The sequence below is a fragment of the Trametes versicolor genome (genome assembly GCF_000271585.1).
Source record: "Trametes versicolor FP-101664 SS1 unplaced genomic scaffold TRAVEscaffold_12, whole genome shotgun sequence".
Lineage (NCBI taxonomy): Eukaryota > Fungi > Basidiomycota > Agaricomycetes > Polyporales > Polyporaceae > Trametes > Trametes versicolor.
This window is the reverse complement of record NW_007360332.1, coordinates 1,439,165-1,459,015: the sequence shown is the minus strand read 5'-3', so window position 1 is coordinate 1,459,015 and position 19,851 is coordinate 1,439,165. Positions and strand designations below refer to the sequence as shown.

The following is a 19,851-nucleotide window of genomic DNA, read 5'->3' as shown; positions in this document are numbered from 1 at the left end:
ACCTCACATGATGTCGTCCCTGCTCGGTCGCATTAAGCGCTACGTACCCACCTCAATCGCTATACTAACCGGGCTCTGACATATATAGGAACTTCTGCAGCCATCTGAAATACTTGTGTGAGTCTCCGCTGATGAAGAGGTCTCCGCAAGGGGAACTAACCTACTATAACCAGAAATGGCGGCGAAGCGGGATAGCGTCAGCGATAGAGTTGCGGAAGCACTTTCATGAGTAACCATTACCCGTCCTCAGAGTCTAAAGAACACCGTCTGCAACAACCTGCCTGAGCAGGAGACATTGGTGTACCTTCAGTGAAGAGTGGAGTGAGAAAGCAACAGGCATCATGCAAGCGCTCGTTCCAGACATTTTACTGTTTGACGTGAGTGATGGGTTCAAACCACAAGCCCAAAGCAACACTCACTCGAATATCGCATCCGTCCATCAATCTCGTGCGCGCCACGAAAGCGCTTCTTCACAAGCCGCATGGGCTCGTTCATAACATCGTGGCCACGTCTCCAGAGCCCTAAAGAATACACTGCATTGCAAGAGGGGCCAGTGATACAACAGTGGATACACTCTGCGATCTTAGCACTACAAGCACAACACCTGGACGACGTACATTGATACATTCCTATTCTGACGTTTCCAACTTCGTACGTGTCTCGCCGATCCACACATCGGTGTCTATCTTCATGCCTTCGACGCGGCGACCTCGTAGAGGTACGTGCCGAGGAGCTTGCTCTGCGAACGGGCGTATGTTAATAGAACGCAAGGACATCTGACGAGCGGGGTACATACCCCTTCGATGAAATTCGAGCGGTCGAGCTTCTCGTTCGTAGAGCTGTATGCCGCATTAGAAGAAGTCGATATGCGGACGTGGCCCATGATGCTTACTGTGCGCCATCGTCGCCGCGGCCCATCGGGAGCAGTAGAACGTTCACACCCAAGCTCTCCGCGAAGGTGAGCGTCACAGGAATCGAGCCACCCTCGCGAGTCAAGTCGGGAGTCTGTTTGTACACCGCCTATATATCATGATCCCTCAATATGACGCATATATACAGAGAGCAGATAAGATGCGCACCTCAGTCGCGCGACGCGCAGCCTCGTAGTTCCAGTGCTTGTAGTCCGCGAGCCACGGCCGGCCATCGTGCAGGTTCTCGATCTTGAGCTTGTTCTTCGAGTTCAGCTTCGCAAACTCCTGCTCGACATACTGCACAACAAGCGGCTCGATCTTCTCGGGCGTCTGCGGGGGCACGATGCGGATCGAGAACTTGCCCGAAACGGAAGCCGGGATGACCGTCTTCGCGCCCGCCCCGTAGAACGCGCCCTCGATACCGTGAAGCGAGAGCGATGGCTGGCGCATGCGGCCCATGATGACAGTGACCTTGTCGTCCGAGAGTGTGATGGGTGCGCCGACCGCGTCCTCTACATCCTGGACCGAGTAGTCCAGCTTCTCGTAGATCTTCCTGCATACATCGTAAGAAATCAGACTCTACGCAGCGACGCGTATAAGATGAAAAGCGCACTGACCGCTCCTCATCATCCGCGACCGAGACCATGTCATCGACGCCGGGGACAAGAATCGTGCCGTCGGCCGCGACGAGCTTGCTCATTACCTGGATGAGGTCCGTCATCGGCTCGTGCACCATTCGACCGAACACGCCAGAGTGCAGGTCGCGCGCGGGGCCCGAGACGCTGAGCTTGAAGTACACGAGCCCGCGGAGACCGTACGTGATACAAGGTGTGCGCGAGTTCAGCCAGTAGTTGTCCGACTGCATGTATGCGGACCGTGAGACACGCGATCCTTTCCTTCAAGTAAACGCAGACGTACGATGCACACGCAGTCGACACCGTCGAACCAGGACTCCTTGCCCTTCGTGACTTCGGTCTTGATGAGATCGTCCAGACCCTCGCTGCCGTTCTCCTCCATTCCCTCAAAGCAGAAGCGCATGTTGACGGGCAGTTCGATGCCGAGAGTCTTGTGCGCTTCAAGTACGTTAAGCCACCCAAGGATGGGCCCCTTGTCGTCCGTAGATCCGCGCCCGATAAGTCGCCCGGTCTGCTCGTCAACCACGAGCTTGAAGGGCTCGGTGTCCCAGCCATCGCTCTTGTTCGCCTGACCCACAAAAACAGATGAAAGAACCACATTTACGTTTATTGGGGGTAGACATACCGGCTGAACATCGTAGTGACCGTACACGAGCACAGTCTTCTTCTTGGGATCATCGCCGATCCTTCCGAGGATCGCGGGCGGCAGAGGCAGCTCCTGGCCGTCCATGACGTGCTTGCCGAGGTCGACGAGCTTCGTGGTGACGCCGAGACCCTTGAGCTGACCATCGAGCCAGGCAGACATCTTGAAGACGTCGGGGCGGTGGGATCCGTCTCCGCTCACACTGGAAGTGTCGCGTCCTCGTCAGTCCTGCCCGATTCGGTCTTGCGCGCAACAGACCTAGGGATCGCCACAGCCTCCGCTAGTCTTCCGATGAATTTCTGGGCATTCTGGTCGATGAATTGGAGAAACTGAGAAGACGCCATAGCTGGAAGATGAGAGTGAGAGGAGGAAGCACGGGTTCCGCCCGACTGAGCGGGCGTCAAATACTGAGCGGGAATCTCGGCAAGTGAATCTCAACACTTTTCTCTCCTCCTCGCCCAGCGAGTACTTTACTCTGTCATCTTCTATCCTCTCGTGCTGGTACCACTTCATTTAGCAATCATTTGAGGCTATTTTTTCTGGAATCATGCGAGAGCGGGTGTCAAAACAGTGTACCCAGCCTTGGTCTGGAAGAGCTCAGCTACAACTTTGAAGAAACGGAAGACGCGGCGGGCTAAGCAGGTGAGTCTTCTGATGTTGCTGTTATAGAGTGACTTACTCATCTATTTCATCACGGCGGAATGGTAGTACCAACCATGTCACTGCGAGAAAGGAATGCAGAACGCAGTGCTGTATGCGACCGAGGACCGCGCGCAATAACACAGGCGTGTCGGACTTGCGTCACTCGAGGATTTTTGCATTCTTATTGGTAATTGTCAATGACCACAAAGATGTGGTATACCACAAGCCTTGGCGTGTCACGACGAAAAGTGTCCATTCATCCATCGGGCCTTGACGGATTAGTGCACGTCGGCTTATTCCGGCCGCAGGGTGGTGACGAGGTTTGCAAAGCACTTGCTACTCGACTTCTCCTCCGACCACAAGATGGCAGCACCGGTAGCGCAATTCCTGCACTTTATCGACCGGAATTCCCAGAAGTTTGTGAATAGATTGGCGGAAGCAGTCGCAATCCCCAGGTTCGTGGTGTTCTCCTTGGTACCCTCGGACTACGTACAGCTGACCTCGCCTGCAGCGTCAGTGTAGATGGGGCTTATCGCCCGGATGTCATCAAAATGTCTGCTTGGCTCAACAATCAACTCACAAGCTTAGGAGTCGCTACGCAATTAGCAGACCTTGGGATGCAGGACATGGATGGCAAGGAGCTGCCTTTGCCGCCCGTGATCTTGGGTGAGATCGGAAACGATCCGAAGAAGAAGACGGTGCTCGTATACGGCCATTATGATGTGCAACCTGTACGTTCCGCTCCTCACGCGTTTTCCGCGAGCGAATGGCACATTTCATCCACACCTTTGCGCGGCAACTCACGTAATGTTATATAGGCAGAGAAAAGCGACGGTTGGGATACCGAGCCCTTCGAACTCGTCGAAGATAAGGAAACTGGACGGCTGATCGGTCGCGGCTCCACGGACGACAAAGGTCCCATTTTGGGGTGGTTGAACGTTCTTGAGGCGCACGGGACTCTCGGGCTAGATCTACCCGTGAACTTGCGCTTTTGCCTCGAAGGCATGGAAGAAAGCAGCAGCGATGGGCTCGACAAGCTCATCGAGTCTGAAGTTGCCAAGGGCAAGGATGGCTGGTTCCACGGCGTCGACTGTGTATGCATTGTACGTGCTCACACTGGGTGCATCGCATCCCTATCTAACCTGTATTGTTTATTCAGTCGGATAACTACTGGCAGAACACGCGCACGCCCTGCCTCACATATGGCCTTCGCGGCATCGCCTTCTTCCACATGACCGTCTCAGGGCCAGGACGGGACCTTCACTCTGGCGGGTTTGGGCGTGTAGTCCACGAGCCGATGACGGACCTCATCTTCCTCATGGGAAGGCTTGTCGCGCCAGACGGCACCATCCTCATCCCCGGCGTAGAAGACATGATTGCCCCGCCAGACGCGGAAGAGCGGTGTGCAATCTCGCTGCCATTCTTCTGCATCGCGTAGCTCACAGTCTACCGCAGCGTGATCTACGAGAAGCTCGATTATTCAATCGCGGACGTCGACGAGACGGCTGGCGCGTCTATCGCGCTCTCAGATGACAAGGCGACAGTGCTCATGGGCCGCATGCGCATGCCTGCGCTCTCCCTGCACGGGATTGAGGGCGCGTTCAGCGGACCCGGCGGGAAGACCGTCATCCCTGCGCGCGTCAATGGCAAGTTCTCCCTCCGCCTTGTGCCCCCACAAACGCCTGCTTCCATCGCGGCCCTCGTCGTGAAGTACGTAGAAGAGGAGTTCGCGAAGCTGAAGTCGAAAAATACGCTTAAGATCGAACTCGTGGGAGGGGGGATGCCGTGGGTCGAGGACTACAAGCACTGGAACTACGAGGCTGCGCGCCGTGCGACCGAGGTGCGCCTTCTCTCCCATATTCTAATGCATGCGTCGTATTGAGCATCGTCATGCATAGGCGGTGTACAAGCGGACCCCCGACTTAACTCGGGAGGGTGGTTCGATCCCTGTGACGCTCACCTTCGCGGAGAACTTGGGGGTGAACGTCCTCCTGCTCCCCATGGGCCGTGGTGATGACGGCGCTCAGTAAGTTGTGCCTCGCTCGTCATCCCCGGGACACACCTGATGGCAGCACATACAGCTCCACCAACGAAAAGCTTGATCGCTCTAACTTCATCGAAGGGGTATGTTTCACTGCCATCGACCACCGATCCCCTAACTAATGCGAGTACACTATCCCAGAGCAAACTTATCGGAACCTACCTCTACGAGGTGGCCGCCATCAACGCCTAAGGGAGCGCGCATGATGATGCACGATGCGCATCGATCTCTCTTGATCCTTCCGGACGGCAATACGAAGCTGGTGGGGTTTGTATGTATCGGTATCGTGACAAGTGTCAACCTCATCGTGTAAGTGTATGCGAGGCCGGACGCCACAAAGAACGCTTATGGCGTCGACTGCGACCATCGGTTGCGTGCGCTCCGCCTGGACGACGATGACTCCCCGAGTCTTCCTCAAACACAAGCACTTGCCTAGACTCACTCGCTCTCGCCGCAGCGTGTTCACAGAGGAGCCCTGGTTTTCCCTATCTTTGCTGGGGCCATGGCCATATGGGTATGTCGTCACCAGGACACCTAAGAGATGCCTCGTACATGCTCGCCATCCATCTACTACCTTCGAGTTGCGTGCGCGCAACACCGCACCGCATGCGCCTCTTACTTGGCGGCCTAGTGTTTGCTTCCGGGGGAAAATCCACATGCCGGGCAGATACCGCCGGGAGCATCAATCCTGCCCATCCTCGGCTTGGCATCGCGTGGTCGCCACAATCCCTCCGGATGGAGCTGACCTCCAGCGTGCTTGAACGCGTCGCTCCTCGAGTACGAAGCTTGGCTGCCACAAGCATCACGGTGATAACCTGGCTGGTTAACTGCGCGTATAAAATGGCGAGCGCAGAGGGAGATTGGCTGACCGCCTCATTCACGGTATCCCGCCCTGCGTAGGTTAACTTGCAGTCATGAAGTTCTCCGTACTTGGTTGCCTTCTTGCTGCTGCGTTCAGCGCTGTACACGCCGCCCCAGTCGCACCCCAGGAGCTCACGGACAAGGCCGCACAGGGGTTTCGTCTCCTCAGCCTCGCTGAGGGCGCGGAGCCGGTGTGGAAGACCGAAGAGGAGAAGCTGGAGCTCTTGCGCGCCAAAGTTCACTTCGTAAGTCCCTGTTCTCCTCGCAGTTATTGCAGCATGGTACTGATGCTTGCGATATAGTTTGACGTGACGGAAGTCTACGAGCCTGAAGATTCGGCACCCGTGACCTTCAAGGCTCTCGCCTCCGCGACGACTTGTGGGCCACTCCCTCAGAGAATCGATGAAAGTGGCCGCTGACTAGTTTGCGTAGTCCCTGCACCCTCGCACTCGTCTGCGGTGACGGCTATCATTAAGACCCTCTCTACGTCGAACATGCAGTCGTACCTGACGCCGCTGACGGCCTTCAACAACCGGTACTACACGAGCACCACCGGCAAGTCCGCTAGCCAGTGGATCTTTGACAAGGTCACATCGGTACGTGCGCGACACATCTCTACATACGCTGCGCGCGTGCCTGATTGGTGTTCTCGGTCTGTACAGTTCGCTGGGTCCCGCACCGACATCAAGGTATCCAAGTTTACGCACTCGTGGGCGCAGTTCTCGGTCATTGCGCGGTTCGAGGGCACCTCCTCCGGCCCGGTCACCATCATTGGCGCACACGAGGACTCGATCAACCTGGACAGCCCATCCAGCGGACGTGCCCCAGGCGCAGACGATGACGGTTCTGGTACCGTCAACCTTCTTGAGGTATGTCAGCACTCCTTTGTCGCGACTGCACGACTCATATCCATCTCGGTGTAGGTCTTCCGCGCACTCGTGGCTGCAGGCTTCAAGCCCTCGACGCCCGTCGAGTTCCACTGGTACTCCGGTGAGGAGGCCGGGCTCCTCGGCAGCCAGGCCGTCGCGAAAAGTTACAAGAGCAGTGGCACGACGGTCAAGGCGTTCCTTGAGCTCGACATGTCCGCGTACTTCAAGCCTGGCTCGAAGGAGGTAATCGCGCTCGAAGCCGTGAGTCCTGCCGCACTAGTAAATGTTCTGGATGATCGATGATGCTGATGGCAAAGCGCAGGACTACATCGACTCGGGGCTCACCAGCTTCCTGAAGCAAGTGATCGACACGTACTCCACGCTCGACTGGGCAATGGACACTGCAGTAGGACTCTCTTCTCTGCTTCCCTGCCACCCAGGTTGGCTGACACAAACTGTCATCGCAGTGTGGCTATGCGTGCTCTGACCACGCGAGCTGGTACAAGCAGGGGTACCCGACGGGCATGCTCTACGAGGCGGTCACGGGCAACGACAATCAGAACATCCACTCAACGGGTGATACGACGTCCGTCTCGGGCTTCTCGTGGAGCCACTCGCTCGAGTTTGCGAAGGTCGCACTCGCGTACGTCTATGAGCTCGGAATCTGAGCCGATGCTCCGAGCTGTATGGAATGCAAGGATGGCGGTGAGTCTTGGAGCTGCAAGATGGGATTGACTGGGGAGATCTTAGCACTTGCCTATGATCGTCTCTGCTTGATAGGGATCGGCTTCCTCGCTGCGGTCCATCACCTTGTTTACGCATACCAATCGAAGACCACGTCTTCCTTATGCTACGACTGTCACGACCTGCAGACTCCTGGACCATCTGCATATACGAGCAACTTGAGCTATGTTCTTTGAGAGTACATACGCCGTGCCGGGCTATTGTCCTGCATAGCAGCCGACATCTCTTCTCCATTACGTTTACCGAGTCCTTCATCGGAAACTCACGTCGACGAAGACGAAGGATGGATGCTACTAAGATGCAAACCGTGAGAGTACTAACATGCGGGCGTCTGGAGCCGGCAACTCGTGAGCCTCTCCTCTATCGTTGATTGATGCCATGTTCCGCTGCTCTTTCCGGTGGGTGTAGAGAGGTTGAGTTCGGTGAGCACTTTCCAATCGCCCCAGGCGCACGAAGCATTTGAGCACTCAGGAAAGGCTAACAACGCGCAAGATAGTCCTCTCCCCATCATCATCTTCCCCCAGGTACGTTCTTATTATTGATGTTCTTCGATGCACTGCAACCCCGCTGATGATCAGTCCAGCTGCAGGAAGTCAGTTACGATGTCCCCGTTCGCAGCTCGGTCCCATGGCGGCGAGAATCTTCAGCCTTGACAGGTGTACGTTCGGCACCTGCGGCTGGCTGCGCTATCCGCACCCACCATCACAAGGCACATAAACCGCTCGAAGTTCCGTATGCTGTACGTGAGCGGGCTTCAATCTAGTAACATCTTTTGATAGCTCTCCAGTACCGAAAGCTAGATTGTTCCCAACATCATCGCCGTTGACATGCGTGCACACGCTGTGGAGGTTCTCCGCTCGGCCGCGCAGAGGGATGCAATGTATATAGCGACAAACGTCTCCGAGCAAACGGGCATTCCCACAGCCTCGACGGTGGCGGATCCGAGCAGTATATCATCCCAGGAGGTCCCCCGCGCGCCGGGCATGTAGCTCCGGCTTCGTTTCGGACTCCCCTCCACTCTGCGTTCTGGCACTGTCCCTCTACTGCTGGCAAGATGGGCGAAACCTACACGATGACGATCGACGACGCGAGTTCGATCATCAATTGGCACCCGCAAGGTACGTCTGGCGTTCTTGAAATGAAATGCGTGAGGAGTCGTTTATCCACGACTGGCTGGCAGGGGATGGGGGCCTCGGCAACTTGACTGCGGATGGCTGGCAACCGTTCTACTCCGGCTCTCCTGGGGGATTCACGACTCGGGGCGGGGAAGCTGCGCTTGGAAACTCGATGCATATAACGGCGTTTCCGAACGCGAGCTTCGACTTTCAGTTCTATGGTGAGTGCACTCGCTTCGTTTCCCAGCACTTGCTCACGAACGTATTGAGGACAGGCACATCTATTTCTCTGTTCGGTATTGCAAACTGCTCTTACGAAGTTTCCGTGGACGGAAACTCCACCAAGACTTTGACAGCCAAACGCGGCCAGAATACTCAGTTGTTCTCGCAAGACGGGCTCTCGGAGGGCCTGCACTCGGTCTCCTTGACTGCGAACGCGTCGCGCGCCAACGAGTTCGCCTTCGAGCGCGCGGATGTGTCGCGGCCGATCGCCACTGGGTACATCCGCACTCTATCAAAGTCTCGCTACTTGCGCAACTGACAATTGTCGCAGTGCACAGGTACCCATCGCCCATGTATATCAAGCCACCAACACATCGTTCATCCAATATTCTGGCAACTGGACCATCCTCAACGATCCCCTCATCCCCAACCAGCAACATCCCGCTCCTTACTTCGAGGTCGAGAACGCCCCGGCCTCATTTTCCTTTTCCTTCCAGGGCGTAGGTGTCGCGATCAACGGCTCGCGCATCTGGGGCAGCTATGCGTACGACGTCGTAAGTCCTGCTCTACGATCTCTGGCGGGCGGAGTGCCGACCCGCGGTTTTTGCAGACCCTCGACGACCAAGCGGCAGTCACCTACAACGCGAGCACGATGTGGTTCATCGGAGACGCGCTCCTGTACTATCAGGACGGGCTGGATCCCACCAAGACCCACACCATCAATGTTCTGCCTACCGTCGGCGCTGGCCTCAAGTTCTGGCTGAACACAGTCACTGTCTTTACCGATAATCCTTCAGAAGTTGGCGGACTTATCAGGTTTGTCGCATGCACGAGTCTTGCCAATGAGAGCTGCGTGTCTTAAGTGTTTCCTCTAGTGCGCCCTCCTCGAGCACTCAGCCATTAGGAGGCACAACATCCGACGCCCCTTCCTCCGCGGGACACTCAAAGACGAATACTGGCGCCATCGCGGGTGGTGTCATCGGTGGCCTCGCCTTCGTCGCGCTCGTCGCCGGACTCCTCTGGTACTTCGCCCGCCGCAGGCGGCAGAACCCGAAAGTGTTCGACCGCGAACAGCCATCCCCGTTCCTCGCTACGCCCTCCACCGCCGCCCCCATGGCGGAGGCGAGCCCGTTTGTCCCGACGCAGCGCGGCCCATATACGCCGCCCCGAGGCGACACGAAGCTGCCCATACTGGCGATCGGCTCGGACGGCTATGTACCGTCCCAAACACGCGCCCTGCCCGCGCTCCCCTCTGGTTCCGCGTCATCGTCCGCGCCGTCTGAGTCCGGGCGCACGGTCTCCGATCACTCTCTTGCGCATGGCTCCGCCGCGCAGGCGGCTGCGGTGGTCTCGCCGACGACGACGCACGCCTCGTCCCCGGCGGAGTCGAATCCCGATCCCAACGTCGCGGTGGACAGGATCATACACCTCCTCGCGGAGCGCATGGCCACGCGTCCGCCACGGCAGTCGGTGTATGGCACAGACGTGCCTCCTCCGGAGTATGGCGCTTGAGCATTGACACGAGTATGTACCGGGAGTATCATTATCTTGCCGTTATTTGTATCATCGGGGCCGTGCAATGTTATACCATGGGGCTTCTTGGAGGGAGAGTACAGATCATAATCGGGAGTGGGCAGTGAACACGGGCGCTTCCGCTGGCATCGCTCTTCTCTCTCGTACCACCAAAAACTTGCATGCAGGTTGGGACTCGAACACACAGTATTCACTGTTGCGTTCGTCTTGGAATACGCCAGCGTTCTATTCTGCATCGCTCGCACACAAGTACTGCAACTGATAAATGGAGGAATTTGCGAATAGGCCCACTGCCGTGACAGTCGAACATCCGTGCGCGGCGCCGCCCATAGATATTCGAGGTGCCACACAGTGCACTGCCTGGGGCTGGCCGGAGGAAGTAGTCGGTTCCAGTGGGTGTAGCTCTCTGTGCCTTCAAAGGTATAGCGATCATCAATCGTGTGCAACTGAAGCTCGAGGACGCTGCCTAGATGCCAAAGGGGACTATCAGTACATCGCATGTCCAAGACACCAAAGGTGCGCGTAGCCGCGACGTGCTCAGATTATGACGGCGGCGTACTGATGCAATGCAAAACCGTGAGCAGTTCAGATGCGAAATGGTGCACGGAGACGACACACCGGGGTGGCGTTCCGTACGTGACTTCCTGGCGCCTACCATATTTCTGCCGTTTGAATGGCCTAAAATGCGTGCAGTCGTATGCGAATATTTTGGCGCGCTCATCACTATGAACGGCATGCTCACGGCGAGCCGGGTGGGGAGGACAGTTTCGAGCAGGGGGCTGGCGTAAAACCCACAGGGGGGTATCTTGAAGACGGTATCTTGCGCGTCTCCATACAGCGGTACACGACGATCGTCCTCGCACTTAGAGCTCAGAGCTCAAAACATCTTGGTTTGCACCGTCGAGCATTCTCAGGAAGAGTTGAGCGATTCGCCTAGGCTTGTTACAGATCAGGTCTTGCAGATAGATGACATGGCTCTGGGAGCACCGTGTTTATGTGGGCTGCAAGTGGGCTGGTCACAACACGAACGCAGTACCTGATGTCTGCCGGATGCTTTCGAAGGTTAGAGCAGATGTGATGTGGTGCCCAAATTGTACCAGTGTACGTACCTTGGAATCAACACGAGAAAGCTCGTAGATCGCCACGTCAAAAGTGAACATTGTAAGCGCTCCGACGTTGGAGTAGGCTCATCGAGAACGCCAAGTCGGTCGAGCTGCGCAACTCCGTACATAAGTACGACCAATCTACTTGCTTCTCGGGATCCTCGATATACGACCTGGTATGTCCGTTCGTGCCGGCAAATGATAGCCCGAATCGCATGTCCACAGTTGTTGACAAAGAGGCAGGAGGAGGTTGGTCCGGAAGCAGGACTCCGACTTTCGCGGGGTACGGGTATATGTGGCTGTGCAGCGCGCATTGCCGGCGCCGTGTGAGTGAACGCGTACTCGTCCCTCTCATCTCTCCTTCAGTCCGGCCCCCCCGCGGGAGCGACGCGACTCGCGACTCGGACTCGGGCTTGGCTGGCTCGATCGATGACGACACGCGTCGTGCGCTTCCCCTCGCCCGTCACTCGCGTTCTCGCTGGCCCCTGCTCGAAACCGTCTGCCGCGCTGTCTCGTCGTGCGCAGGCCTAGCGAGCGACTGAACGGTGCTAGTCCTAGCAAGCGACTGAACGGTGCTAGTCCTAGCGCACACGCACACGCACGACTCCCCACCGCGACTCCCCACCGCGAGTCCTCCCTCGCCTGTCGCTGCAGCCAGTCGTCTGGCAGTCAAGGCGCTCGTGGACGACGCGCATACACCCGCCCTCTGGCGCCTTCTGGTGTGCCATGGCCCCGCACGCAGCGTGCGTCATCGCTTCTATGTATGCACGTTCGTACTCGTTCAACGCTCCCTCCGGCGATCATCCAATCTCGGCTGCAGGCACATACAAGCGAGCTCGACACTCACAACGTCGCTTTCCAGTATGCTACCCAGCCAAATCGTACCGTCGCCGCTTACATTACGCTCCAACACTTACTGGGGCGACGCACAGTCGCATACAGACGTCCACGACGTGCAGATGGCTCACAAGCGCTGTCAGCAACCGTACTGGGCCGCGGGTGAGTCTCCGCATCATTTGAACGAAACAATGTGGTATTGACACGCAGTACGCTAGCTCTACACCACATAACACGAGTCGGAACCCGCGACTGCCACTGTACCTTGACCAGCATACCCACGCTATCGACCATGCCCTCCTCCCGCGTGAACCCCATCAACTCCGTGGCCGCAGCACCCTCGCCCTGTATACATAAAGGTAAGCAAACGTCTATGCACGTCGAGGCGGACGCAGTACTCACCGAGTCAGCCCAACGGGTGCACCAGCAGGGCCAGCCCGTCTACGACGCACAGCGAAGACGAGACGGTGCCAGAGAATGAGCAGAACCACCCCGGAAGCGACATCTACGACGCGCGACCACAGGGCAAGTCCTTCCAGAGCGAGAGAGCAGGGCGAACGGGAGGAGGGGAGATGGCTGCCCCCTCGCCCTGTCCGCACCGCTCTTATACGCCCCCGCTTTCGGGCAGGTCACCCCCGCTCGCTCGCTCGCCCACCCACCCTCGCATGCACGGACGCGGCGCATCGCGGACACCCCAAACCCGGCTGCGGTGCGTGGACGCGCGGATTTGCCGACGCGGTGCGGGTCTCCCAGGCTACCGCGCTAAGCACGCCCCTGGACGCCGGCCGCCAGATCGGTGAGTGTCGTGTTTCGGTCGTGTGCAACCCGTGCGTATTACGCGCGTTGCGGCGTGGCCGCACAGTCTGGTGCGCCAGCAGTGAGTCAGCGAGGCGGACAGCGCGCCCCGGGCTGGAGACGGCGTACCTGTCGAGTGCGGGACACGTCCGCCCGCGCCCGATACAACGATGGGGACCGTCGTCGTTCGCGGCACTGTACGTGCGTGCATCCCGACGCACGCACGCACGCACGCTCGCCGTGCACGTCGTGAGGCGCATCCTGGGGAACGCTGTGCGAGCACGTCGCCCCTGGACAGCGTCACGGTCCACTGAAGGAGACGGACAGCTGCGGCGTGAAGTGGCTCGTCTGCGCCGCCCCAGACGTTCTGCGCGTTTGCGCCGTGTCCCATCGTGTACCGTAATAGACCGCCGTGCCGACGTCCCGCGCCGGCAGGATACATCCTTCGTGATCTCACTCGACCTCCCAGGTCTGTGTGACGACGAGTACCGTGCGCCTTGCATCCCTAGCGATCCATGCACCATGCACCATGCACCGGGGCGGTATGCGCCCTGCTGCACGCCCGCAGAGAGCTCAAAAGAGGTGTGCGCGCCCCGCCGCATTGCATTCCGCCATCGCTATGTTGGACGGGGTGGGCACGCGATCATGGCGATGGCGAGGGCAGCCAGCGGTCTTGCGAGTGCCCACTTAAGCTCGAGCTCACTTAAGCTCGGGCTCACTTAAGCTCGCGCTGTGCGTCTCGCTGATAGCAGCTCGCAGGTCTGCAATGTGCATACGGTGCTCTCGTGTACAATATAGCGCGATGGGACGTCCGAAGGATGACAGGCACAAGCAAGAGCTTGCACGCCGACACTGCGGCGTGTAGACCACCCAGGATCGTCCCGCACACCATGCAAGTCGCCTGGGGTACATACATACACTAGCACCCTGTTGGACTATCTCGAGTCCTTACGCTGACGCGTCTGCACACACCACAAGGCTCCGCACACACATAGTACGGCGGTACGTCGTCATTCTCGCCTGCCCGCCCCGTTCAAGCACACACACAGGCGTCGAAATCCAGCTCTTTCGCAGCGGAACATTTGCGAACACGCTCCAGCTCCCAAGATGGCGCGAGACGCGTACCGAACCACTACATCCCGCAGCGGCGCGCCCTGCGTCTGCGTCGGTGCTCTCCGCCGTCCGGATCTCTGCGCACGCGAGCCACACTGACTGTCTCGCGTTTCCAGACGTCCCGCGCGCAGAAACGCACGTCGTCCCCGCCACGACACCCAGCCCCGCGTCCCAGCCCCATGTACGACATCCTCAGGGCCACCCATCCGCGTCGCGCGGACGCCAGCAACGCACGACCCCGCCGGCTGCTCGGCCAGGCCCACATCCATGCCGCGCATCTCGCGCCCCACCGGCGGCCTCGCGGGCCTCCCAATTGCGACACCGCGCTCCCATGCACCCGGGCGCATGCGCGTGCGGCGTCGCGCCGCGATCCGGCGAGGTCGAAATCGCGCTGTTTCGGCCGGTTTCATGGGCGAAACCCGTCGGGAGGCGGAATATCGCGCGTCCCGCGGCGCTCCCGTTCTCTGGCGCCGCGTAACTTGGCAGGGACGACCTATGGAACCACCAGTACCACGCCCCGTCGTTTCTGAACGCGTCGGGAGGGTTTGAAATTTGGACGGACGGCGGGAGGCCGGACATCATCGCGCGGCGGACCTGTGGATCCGAGGCAGAAGCGGCGCGCGGCGGCGATGGCGGCCTGCATGCACTGGGTGCGACGCAGACATACTCAGGCGTGCTACGAGCTTCACGAGAGCGGTACGGTGCGTACCGCGTAGCCGTTGTTTTGCTTCTTTTTGTCGGAGGCTCATGTCCGATACACAGACTCGCGGCCTAGGCGCACGGTACTCGCTGTGGAAACGCGCGCACAGCTTCTGCCACGGGCTCATGCAGTCCGCGACGAGATCGTGCAGTCTCCTGCGCGCACGGGGAGTCCTGGACCACGGCGGCAGCCTGGGTCGACCTCGCCTTCGCGGACGAGTGATGCCGCCCTTCGGACCGCCTTACGAGACTCTAACGAAGCCGCATCGCGATGAATGTTTCAGCAAGTGGCAGGCAAGATCAGCAGTATACGAAACCCCGCGTCGCCGCCCTGCAATGTGCTCCCGGCGGCGGCACAGATACGAGGCACCGTCTTCGCCCTCTGGGATCTTGGATCTGACATGTGGGCTCGTCTTGAGCGCACTGGCACGCGGGGCTTCGCAGTCATCCACGATGCGTCGCTGGGGTACGTGTGTGGGCAGCCTGTTCCGCGTCTGGTACGCGTCGGAACGCTCGCTTCTTGCTCATCGACAGGTCCCAACACGGGCCCTCGCCACCGCTTGCGGTGTGCAAGTCGTTGCGGCGGCCGTCGCAAATTGGTGCGGTGTGTGAGCAGGACAGCGGGAATGCCCCTCCTCTGACGGTTCCCAAGCGGAATTCCCGCATCCTGACGCCCCTGAATGGCTAGATACGAAGTACCTGTAGTACATATCGCCGTCGTCGTCCGTTACAATATATTTGTGTGAAACACAGTGGCACAAGGCCTTTTGGAATCGAATTACGGTGTTCCGAGGACACCCAAGCGCAAGGCGAGCGTCGTTGCGCAGCTCCGCACGACATTCGACTTCCGTGTGAGAGTATACTGACGATTTACCACTCAACACCGGCGCAGAAAAATCGACGCGAACTCCTCTCGCATACGACTCCAGGGCGGGGGCGAGTGGCTACAATGTGTATTGGGAACGTACACGTATTGAGTATACTAGATTCGACGCTCGACGACCCGGAGTACACCCGCCCGCTCGGCACCATGTCCCAATACATCGCGGGTGTGAGGGTGGATACACCGAGGGGGCCAAGACGGGAGGGACCGCATCGCGGGCGCGTACCTCGTCGAGACCCGAACCACACCCGGGCCGAAACAGAAGCCTTCACAACGACTTTGGGTCTGGAAGTGCTGTAGAGTGTCAGCAGAAGCAAACGGGGGCGTCCCCCGCATGACCGGAAAGACCACAGCGAGCTCGCTTTGCTGTGCCGACAAACATCGCTCAGGAGATGATTTCGAACGGGGTCGGCTCGCCTGCGGGTCGTCCGAGGGACGTGCGCATGTTTCCTGTCTCTGGGGCACCGTATGTGCGCTCGTTTCGCCTGGCTAGCGATATTGGGGCCAAGGGCTTACGACGTGGAGGCGGGCTGATGGACAGGGCAATCAGGGCCTGGACGTGTCAAAAGACAAGGGATACCAGCGCACCGGGAGGGAGTACCGACTCGCGAACGAATGGAGCGAGCCCTTCCCGCTTGCCGGAGCAGAAGACTGTTTTGCCGTGGCTCCGTGCGAATAGGCAGTGCATTTGTGGCACGGTGACCTGCCGCAGGGTTGCTACTGTGTGTCGAGTGTTAGAATTGCGCTGCATGATGCGCGGCATCTCGCCGTTCCGCGGGGCTAACATGCACGCCGTCAATATTCTGGCCAGCCCAATGGTATACAGGCGGAGGCCTTCTATGATCGAGTACAGTGCTCACCTCATCGGTAGCGCACCGCTTTGCACCCAGAAGCCGCCTCTCGGTGATCCTGATGTCGACCCGATGCTTGCATATCTGGGCAACGGCCGTACATGCGACTGATCTCGTAAGCTCGGGATCCCTCTGTTACCGCGATTCAGGCGCGATCGTCCGTACACAGGCTACCTGTGGGGCGTAACCGAAGAGCAGGGATGGCCGGCGGCGGGAATCGTTGCGTGCATCGCTAGAAGGCATGTTGTAAGTGTCCAACCAACACAGATCGGAATGACGCACCAGGCATGCACTCCACGGAGCGAAAACATCGCGGCAAGCATGTTCTTGGAATTTCAAGATCGGCCTGATTGAGCTGGGCCGATCCAAGACCGTGTGCAGGTAAACAAGACGTACACAATGATGAAAGCACATCAAATCTCGATAGATGCCCCGGCTTCGTGCCACCCTCTTCCTGCTGTCCCGTGGACCGTGTAAGATCGGGAGGTATGCAAGTTGCTTCCAGCTTCGCTGCCTCGTGTTCGGAAACAGGTGGAGAGCGGTTTCTCGATCCCCAGATACAGAACGAATGGGGCTCGGCGATACGGAGTTCTGGCATGAGCCCCGCAGACTCGGTCTCTTCGTCCGGAGTCGTCGCTTCGGGAGGTTGCTATACTACTGCGTCAGAATGTCTCACAAGCCCATGCGAGGCTACTTACGATGTGCGCACGTGGACACTCGTGCCGGGAGCCGCTTCGGGCCACGACCCTGCATGATTGACTTGTTAACTACCTAACCACGGGACAGGCGAGCAACGTATTCAGCGTGGCTGTGGCAGGCACGGAGCTTCTCGGCACCAGGTCTATGTATTCCATGGATATGTTGACGGCACGGGGCCTCGAGCGCAACCGAAGCGGCCTCCTTACGAAGCCCACATGACGGCATGTACTGCTACGACTTTCGCATCAGCGTCAGACCGAGGTGTAATGCTGGACTCGGAGAAGAAGACGTACATTTTGCGGGTGGTACAAGGTCGCAGAACGTGCTAAAGGAGGTACAGAGCTGCGGGACACTGGTGAGAGGTGACGACCGAGTCGAATATGTCCACCACACAGATTGCCAGTGCGAGCTCGGAGTCATTGCCGGCGTTTATCAGAACTCGAATGCACCAGCGCCGCCCCGATAGCAACAGCGCTCGGTACAACTTGATGGTTTGGGCGATGCGGCAACCCGCTGTGCTCCCTGCAGTGTGCGGCATCCGAGGGGAGCGGGGTCCGCATATTCCGCGCGTCCAGATGCAGCCGGTTAGGCAGGCTCGTGCGGCGTGGCCAGGCACCGGACACTTGGTACATGGACGGCGTTCGCCATCGGAAATATGCCCCAAGGCGTATGAACTATCTGAGTCGATTGGGCCATAGTGAGGGCCCTTGGGCATGCCGTGACGACCGTGTACCGAAGTTTGTCAATGAAGCAGACGTACCGCGAACTCCATCATCTGCGCCGCGTGTGCGAGCAGCTGGCGGGACGACACAGACTCCGACGCAACGCGGCTCTGTTGGGCGTCCACGGAATAAGGACTCGCCAATGGCACGGCAAAGAAGGCCCAGGACTTGAAACAGGGCGGGAGAGTGTCGCGGCGCGGGGAGAGTGTCGCGGCGCGACGACAGTGTGAGCGGCGGCCATCAATATGTTGCGCCGTGGGTATCGTTTGTGTTGCCGTACCAGCGACATCGCGTGGAACGTAGCGATGTGGCCGCAAATATCGCCCAGGGCGCGCATAAGCGAGTGAATCACTGCCGGGAAAGCGAAGCCGGTCAGTGCGAATTGGACGGATCGAGAAGAGCGCCCACTTTCGTCTACAGCAGCCCTGCCACTCTCGTAACGGCTCCGCTGACTGCCTATGACCATGGGCGCGTCCTAGGGCCTGGAAATGCGGTCAATTACTAGATGAAGCGCAGACACCCTCATAGTCGTTCAGACTTGCTCACCATCTTCTGCTCTTGCTTCTGCCTTCGTTCCCTATCCTCGTACGTGTGCCCACTCGTTTCCTAGCCGCCGCACTCTCTTCCTGTGTTCTGCCTGCGCGCACGCCCCTCTGTGTATGCGGAATTTTTCGTATTGAGCATGTGAGCAGCATCGCTACTCGTCAGGTTGGCCTTCACTCACAATCGCTCCTCTAACCCCGCACGCGGCGTGCCCTTGCAGACATCTTGCATTTTCCCGTGCCTTTACTCCGCTCGGGATCGTTCGCAGCCGTCCGCTTCTTTCGAAACACCACTTCCTATCGTGAGCAGGCCGTTGTAGTCGCGAGTGATGCGCTGCTCACCTGCGTTCTTCTAGCAAAGCGGTATGACTCGCCGCCGGAAGCCCGCTTTCCGGAAACTTGGGGATACTGCCAGCGGCCGGTACGCGCGCAAGGAGATGCAGCTGCGCAGCGAGGTGCGTCAAGGGCTGAAGCACAAACTAGGTAAGCACATCGTCCATTCTCGAGGCGCGCGGTGCTCGTGCTTACCCACATACCAGTGGTGCGCGTCGGCCACCTGGATCCCGGAGTGTCGATGCGCTGGACGGTCAGTGGACTCTGCAAAGACATATACCTCCGCCACCGCCTCAAACTCGTCGGGTGGCCAGAGGGCATCGTCTTCGGCGACCTGAGCAAGGTGACCGGGCTGGCGCGGATCTGGATGCTCGTCCGGGCGCTGCGGAGCGGGGAGCTCACGTTCGAGCCGATCACGCAGGAGGAGTACGACGCCGCGAAGCGGAACCCTCTGCTCGCGGCACCGACTCCCCTGCACAACGGCCTGAGGCTGAACCTCGGCCGTGACGACATCGGGAGGCGGCGGGGCAGCAGCAAGGTCGACCCGGCGATCTACCCGCCTCGACACGTGCGAGATGGGCCGAAGTCGTCGAAGGTGGTGTCGGACGAGGCGGAGGCGATGGCGGAGGGACCAGAGGAGCCGCACGAGCTGTTCAAGGGTGGGCAGCTGTATGCGGGCCCGCGTCCTGGCCGGCTCCCGATGTTGTACTGACGGCCGCGCGGGTGTTCACGCAGACTGCATGCGTAGTACGGTACATTGGACAGGTCTAATCTGACGTTCCGGGATGAAAAAGAGACAACGTTGTCGAGCGGTACGCCGTGGTCGTGCAGTCACTCGTGGAAGGTGGTGGAGGCGAACGAAGACGCGCGTTCCTAATCGGGACATAATCCACGCGGCGATGCACTGACATCCGGCGCCTGTTCACTCTCTTTCTCCCGCACGTCGTGCACTGTCCGTTCGAGCCTCTCCGGTGGTTTCCGGCGATTATTTCGTGTCATCAGTGTGGTAAAAATATATTGTGTGCCTGCACAGGGCGACAAAGGGCGCAGAACTGTGC

General features: G+C 58.8%; 6 protein-coding genes across 6 annotated transcripts; 5 read left to right on the top strand and 1 right to left on the bottom strand.

Moving 5' to 3' along the window:
* Positions 1-501: 501 nt before the first annotated feature.
* Positions 502-2,553, bottom strand: TRAVEDRAFT_60950 (CNDP dipeptidase). Its single transcript, XM_008045687.1, has 8 exons — positions 2,448-2,553; positions 2,172-2,391; positions 1,830-2,114; positions 1,529-1,770; positions 1,080-1,464; positions 893-1,020; positions 797-839; positions 502-739 (listed from the first exon to the last, which is right to left on the bottom strand). Exons 1-8 carry the CDS (start codon positions 2,531-2,533, stop codon positions 689-691), a joined length of 1,440 nt encoding a protein of 479 aa, XP_008043878.1. The 5' UTR covers positions 2,534-2,553; the 3' UTR covers positions 502-688.
* Positions 2,554-3,194: 641 nt separating this feature from the next.
* TRAVEDRAFT_174449 (CNDP dipeptidase) lies at positions 3,195-5,234 on the top strand (the record flags this gene model as incomplete). Its single annotated transcript, XM_008045686.1, has 8 exons — positions 3,195-3,286; positions 3,343-3,562; positions 3,650-3,934; positions 3,991-4,232; positions 4,287-4,671; positions 4,730-4,857; positions 4,913-4,955; positions 5,014-5,234. The coding sequence occupies 8 exons, from the start codon at positions 3,195-3,197 to the stop codon at positions 5,062-5,064; spliced, it is 1,446 nt and encodes a 481-aa protein (XP_008043877.1). The 3' UTR covers positions 5,065-5,234.
* Positions 5,235-5,786: 552 nt separating this feature from the next.
* Positions 5,787-7,376, top strand: TRAVEDRAFT_155139 (Zn-dependent exopeptidase; the record flags this gene model as incomplete). The annotated part of the gene is made up of 7 exons (XM_008045685.1): positions 5,787-5,978; positions 6,036-6,111; positions 6,166-6,329; positions 6,396-6,602; positions 6,657-6,863; positions 6,925-7,008; positions 7,070-7,376. The coding sequence occupies 7 exons, from the start codon at positions 5,787-5,789 to the stop codon at positions 7,268-7,270; spliced, it is 1,131 nt and encodes a 376-aa protein (XP_008043876.1). The 3' UTR covers positions 7,271-7,376.
* Positions 7,377-8,400: 1,024 nt separating this feature from the next.
* TRAVEDRAFT_134213 (uncharacterized protein) lies at positions 8,401-10,195 on the top strand (the record flags this gene model as incomplete). Its single annotated transcript, XM_008045684.1, has 7 exons — positions 8,401-8,464; positions 8,527-8,682; positions 8,737-8,959; positions 9,015-9,237; positions 9,294-9,503; positions 9,533-9,817; positions 9,968-10,195. The coding sequence occupies 7 exons, from the start codon at positions 8,401-8,403 to the stop codon at positions 10,193-10,195; spliced, it is 1,389 nt and encodes a 462-aa protein (XP_008043875.1).
* A 4,000-nt stretch (positions 10,196-14,195) lies between these two features.
* TRAVEDRAFT_31673 (uncharacterized protein) lies at positions 14,196-14,688 on the top strand (the record flags this gene model as incomplete). The annotated part of the gene is made up of 1 exon (XM_008045208.1): positions 14,196-14,688. A coding segment is annotated over exon 1 (299 nt), but the record flags the coding sequence as incomplete, so codon positions are not given.
* Positions 14,689-18,825: 4,137 nt separating this feature from the next.
* On the top strand, positions 18,826-19,505 carry TRAVEDRAFT_52719 (uncharacterized protein; the record flags this gene model as incomplete). The annotated part of the gene is made up of 2 exons (XM_008045334.1): positions 18,826-18,943; positions 19,000-19,505. The coding sequence occupies 2 exons, from the start codon at positions 18,826-18,828 to the stop codon at positions 19,503-19,505; spliced, it is 624 nt and encodes a 207-aa protein (XP_008043525.1).
* Positions 19,506-19,851: the final 346 nt, after the last annotated feature.

Excerpts from the sequence above, each read along its gene's own strand:
- TRAVEDRAFT_60950 (XM_008045687.1), bottom strand. The coding sequence starts at position 2,533 with ATGGCGTCTTCTCAGTTTCTCCAATTCATCGACCAGAATGCCCAGAAA. Across the intron at positions 840-892 it reads CGCGGCGACGATGGCGCACA|CTCTACGAACGAGAAGCTCG; the intron begins GTAAGCATCATG and ends TGCGGCATACAG. Across the intron at positions 740-796 it reads GCTCGAATTTCATCGAAGGG|AGCAAGCTCCTCGGCACGTA; the intron begins GTATGTACCCCG and ends GCCCGTTCGCAG.